The sequence below is a fragment of the Fukomys damarensis genome, unplaced genomic scaffold (assembly GCF_012274545.1).
Source record: "Fukomys damarensis isolate Sample0158 unplaced genomic scaffold, DMR_v1.0_HiC HiC_scaffold_12, whole genome shotgun sequence".
NCBI lineage: Eukaryota > Metazoa > Chordata > Mammalia > Rodentia > Bathyergidae > Fukomys > Fukomys damarensis.
In genome coordinates, this window is record NW_022900924.1 from 23,485,811 (window position 1) to 23,490,903 (window position 5,093).

The 5,093-nt window shown below is 42.1% G+C and overlaps 1 protein-coding gene across 4 annotated transcripts in view; it reads right to left on the reverse strand.

Moving 5' to 3' along the window:
• Nucleotides 1-5,093, reverse strand: part of Znf605 (zinc finger protein 605) — a 17,100-nt gene that overhangs the window by 10,012 nt on the left and 1,995 nt on the right. For 3 of the 4 annotated variants that reach the window (XM_033762498.1, XM_010604224.3, XM_033762496.1), the window contains exons 2-3: nucleotides 1,978-2,088; nucleotides 1,573-1,746 (exon numbers count right to left, since the gene is read on the reverse strand). In XM_033762498.1, coding sequence (XP_033618389.1) covers nucleotides 1,573-1,587 — 15 coding nt within the window. In that variant the 5' untranslated portion in view covers nucleotides 1,588-1,746; nucleotides 1,978-2,088. The remainder of the gene's footprint in view (nucleotides 1-1,572; nucleotides 1,747-1,977; nucleotides 2,089-5,093) is intronic. The other variant, XM_033762497.1, reaches the window with a different exon arrangement.

Here is a 5,093-nt window from a genome sequence, read left to right on the forward strand (position 1 = left end):
ATCCCTAAAACAAAAAAAAAAAAAAAAAAAAAACCCAAAAAACAAAAAACCAACAACAAAAAGTAGTACACAACAGATCACACATCCAAATGCAAAACATAAAGCTATAAAGCCTCTGTGAGAAAACCTGCATGACCGTTTGGCAATGAATTTTTAGATTTAACATCAAAAGCCCAACCACTTTAAGTAACAAAAGATAAAGTGGACTTTTTCAAAATTAAAAATGTTTAGCCAGTCATGGTAGCACACATCTATAAACTCTAGGAAGCAAAGCCAGAAAGACTGCCAGTTTGATCCCGGGAAGAGAATAGAAGGAAAAATGCGAACAAAGCTTTTGTAAATAAGGAGAGGAAAGGGAGCTGAAAGGAAGGGGGAAAAAGAAGCAGCAAGATGTATCGTGTACAGGTACAATACCATGTGATGATTGTTACATTATGTATATCTAAAATATACCAATAAACCTAAAAGAGAGAAAGAAAAAGAAAAATATATACAAAATTAAAAACAAAAAGAAACTATTAAAAAACAAAAATCAGGACCCCTCTGTAGGGACAGGATGTTTGGATAAAATGACTTGTTTCCAAAAAAGTTTTGCTTTTTGATACTGAAGATTGAACCTAGTATTTTTTTATTGAACTACTTTTCCAGCCCTTTTTAGATAGGGTCTCGCTAAGTTGTTAAGTAGCCCCCACTGGGCTCAAACTTGAAATCCTCCTACCTTAGCCTCCAAAGTGCTGGAATGACAGGTGTATACCAGCATGCTTTTATGTTACCCATTTGGTTGCCCTGTGTGACAGTTCACTGACTGTGTCATTTGAGTAAGGGAAGCTCAACTAAATTGGCTCAGCAATTCCACATCCTAGGGTGTGAAGACCCACCCTAGGGTGGCTTGTTGCCTGGATAGTTTAAAAGAAAAAATAAAGAAGGACAGATCTTTTTCTGTTTCTTTAATGGAGCTCCAGTCTTCACCTTCACCTTGGATGTCATCTCCTTCCAACCAGCAAAGATTCTTTAGCTTCTGACACAGATCCTTCAGCCTCCTGGCATAGACTGTTCAGCCTTCCATCACAGACCCATGAGCCTCCTCACATAGATTCCCACAGGACACTGCAATGAGCTCTAGACCTTCAACTAGATCCTTTAGTCTCCAGTGTACAGGAAGACTCTAAGGACTCCCACACTTGACTCTGTGGGTGGCCATTATAAGCCAATCTTGTAAATTCTTTTTTTTTTTTTTCTGTACCGGGGATTGAACTCAGGATCTTACGCTTGCCAGGCAGGCAGCAGAACCACTGAGCTAAATCCCTGGCCCTGTAAATTCTTATATATTTGTATATCTTGTGTTAAACAATGACTGATACACCTGTAAGGCTCCTGTGCTGACTAAGAAAGCAAAACCAACAGACTGTGCCTATCCAATTGACATCTTGTTCCCAAAGGTTATACTTTCTCTTATCATGGTTTAAATGTATTTAGACTTTTCTTATTTGTTACAGAGATTCCAATAAGCCTCATAACAGACACTAAAATAAAATTAAAATTAAAAACCCTGCCAGAGGATAAACAACCTACCTGTGACTCAATCATTTCTACTTTTTTTGGGAAACCTGATAATTTGTGACTTCTGTCTGTCCTGAGTCTGGAGAGAGCCCTCTATTAAAAGGTCTGGAAACTCAGATCCATTCTCATTCTTGAAGCCTTTTTGACATGCTGCATATGAACTGTCTTCTTCCTGAGAACAAGTACCTGTGGATGCAGCAGATATGCTATTTTAGATGATGTCATTCATTTAGGAACCTAAATCTTGTTTTTCTCTTCCTGATAACTCAGATCATTTAAAGACTAGCTGTTTGGTAGTCTTTAATAAGGCTTATTGGGTAAGAAACAGGAGTGAACATGACGTGTCTCACTGAGGCTGGCCATCACCGGACCACAGTTCTGGCTTCTACCCATGAATACCACATTGAAGCTTCTTACCTTACTGGTTCAAGAAAACACTCCTGGTGAGTACACAACTGCACTGAATTGCTCTGTAGAGACATCAAGAAACTCTGGAAACACAACTCATTCTTTCTGTAGCAATGATTCCTAGAGGCAGGAAATTACTAATTAATTGAAATTAAATCATTGGCATACATGATCTAAGCAATATAACTCATTCCTAGGCAGGATGATAAACATTAAATGATTATTAGATCAAGATGATTAATGAGCATGGCTGGTTGGCTCCCTACCCCTAAAGCAGACCTGGAACAAAAGGCAAACAGATCAGAAAACAAGTTGGATGAAAAAGAAAGAATCCTTAGGGAGACTGCAAGGTGTAGTGAAGTCTATATTGGGTCTGACATAGTTTCAGCCTATTGCAGGTGGTGTCCAGAGAAGACTATAAGACAGAGAGCTAAGGGGCCAGGGACTTTGTTTGGTGGTGTCTTGCCTGCCTCAATAGCAGAAGGTCCTGAGTTTGATCCTGGTATGGGGGCGGGTAGAAAAAGAGGGATAAGGTAATCTTTTATGTTGCTTCTAAGCTCACAATGGGACACATGCTGCCTGTACTTTCCCTAAGAAATCAACACTAATAGGCAGGCATGGTTGCACATAACTGTAACTACAGCTACTTGGAAGGCTGAAGCAAGAGGATTACAAATTCAAACAAGTCTGGGCAAGTTAGTAAGACCCTATCTCAAAGCAAAAATAAAAAGGCTGGGGATATAAATCAGTGGTAGAATGGTTGCCTAGCATGTTTGCACCCCTGCCTTCCACCTTTAATACTGAAAAAAGAAAAAAGAGAAAACAATATCAACATTTTAGCCCAGGCCATGTTCCCAAGGGGCACTTCAAAATCCTTGCTGAGTTAAGGAGCCAAGAAACAGCAAGGGCTATGTAGCTGCCTTTGGGCCTAGCCTGACCTCATGCCCACCTCCAATGTCTCAGGGCTAGTCAGTGGCCATCCAAGGAAACTCCTCTACCACCTGCTTCTCTCCAAGGACTTCCCATCCCTGATCAGAGGACAGAGGCAGTTTCCATATTCCTTATGGTCTACATTGTGAGCCTTGGGTTCAACTCCCCAGAAGTTTCAAAGATGAAGGTCTGGCCTTTAGCTGTTTGCTCCTTCCCACAGTGCACAATACCAGAGCACACGAGAGGGGAGCTAACACCCTCCAAGGTGTGTGAGCTCAGAGTTCTACAAGTGCAACAGCAAATTAAAAATAAGAAAACCCTAGAGGCCTGGGATTTAGCTCAGTGGCACCCTGCCACCTTGCAAGTGCAAGGTCCTGAGTTCAATCCTCGGTACCACAAAAATAAATAAATAAACCCTAATTTTCCCTCTTGCAAAAAAGAGAAAGACTCACCTCACTTCTTTTCAAAGTTCATCTACTTGACAAGCTTACAACTGTAAATTCTTTCTCTGTCCCTCGAGATATAATTTTTTTCTAAAGCTAAATAAGTAAGCCTTTTGGCAGTTTAATAACCAGGAGCAATTTTCTTCTCAAGAACCTGGGATCATCCTGGCTCCCTATTGCTCAGATTCTGTCAGAAGATGGGAGCCTAATTCCAGAGGCCCCTTGTTCTAACTTGTAAAATACCTGGTCACAAAGATGAGAAGCTTATTTTCCCTCTGGGTAAGGATAATTAGTAGTCAGTCAGTCAGTCAAGTTAGTCATTCGAATTAACTGGTGAATTTAAAATGAACTGTGTATGACGCATGCTGTTCAGTCCTCTTCCTTGAAGCCCTGTTACTGTTTTTTTTTGTTGTTTTTTTGTTTTTTTTTTTTTGAGAACATATGTGCAGTGGTATCTGCCTGGTTATAGAAAAAGGCCAGACAATAATGTGAGTACGGTCATTTAACAGAAGTTACCCTGCGAAAGGCTTACCTGAGCCTCATGTGACCAAACCCATCCATATCTGCCTCCACACCTACAACTCAGCCCTCCAGCTCTACATCCTTAGATCTCTCCAAGTCTTTAAAAGCAACCAGCCCCTTCACAAACCTCTAGACCTCATGACCACAGAAGCCCATAAGCACTGATTCACCCACCTTATGTGCCCTCATCACCCTCACAGAACTACTATTGTTGACTACACAGGTCCCTAGACTCTCCCTAACAGGCCACCCCTCCAGGGCCTTCAAGGACACATACTATGGGTTCCTCAATGACTCACACAGCAGAGGCCCCAGTCTCTGAATCTCAGTAGCTCTACAATAACTATCCTCCAGAAATACTCAACCATTGACTCTACAGATCTGCACAGTATTGGCCCTCATACTGCTTAGCACGGATACCCAGTGGTCACTGATTTCTGACTCCACAATCACTCATTGTCAATGGCAAACAAGTCACTGAAATCCAGGCTTCCTGCTCATCAACACCCACAGAACTCCTAAATTCTCACCATACTCACCCTACACCATCATATACAAGGATGGACATGTCAGCCATTCATCCTGCGGGGTACTGAAACATCAAACTCAGCAAACCCTACAATCATTTCTCCTCACAGACCCTCATTACTCACCCAATTACTCTCCAGTGCTCTGGTCACTAATATAAACATGCTCCTTATCACTCATCTACAACTCCAAATAACTCAACCCAAGCACAGGATATAGGTAAATGCAATCCAAAGTTTCTCCACACTCCACACCCCAATCAGTAATGTCACAGGACCCTTCATTTTTGGCCCTGCATGGGATCCACAGCCACAGAGTACCCATGGCCCACAAATACTCATCACTATTATCAGCCATTACTAAATCACAGCAGGCTGTCAGTCATTCAGTTCCATGGCAGCTGCAGGGTCATCCCTACAGGACCAATCCCTAGATACTCGCGTCACCAGCTTCCCCTAGGCCCCATTTAATAAACTCCACAAGGGCAGGGGATTTAGCTTAGCAGTGCTGCCGTCTGCCTCACAAGCACAAGATCCTGAGTTCAATCCCCAGTAAGAAAAAAAAAATTAAAAATAAACTCCACAAGTGCTGGGCATGGTGGTGCACACCTGTCATCCTAGCACCGAGGAGGCTGAGGCACGACTGCTAAGAGCCTGAGGCCAGTCTGGGGTATATAGTGAGTTCAAGGCCAGTGAACTACAT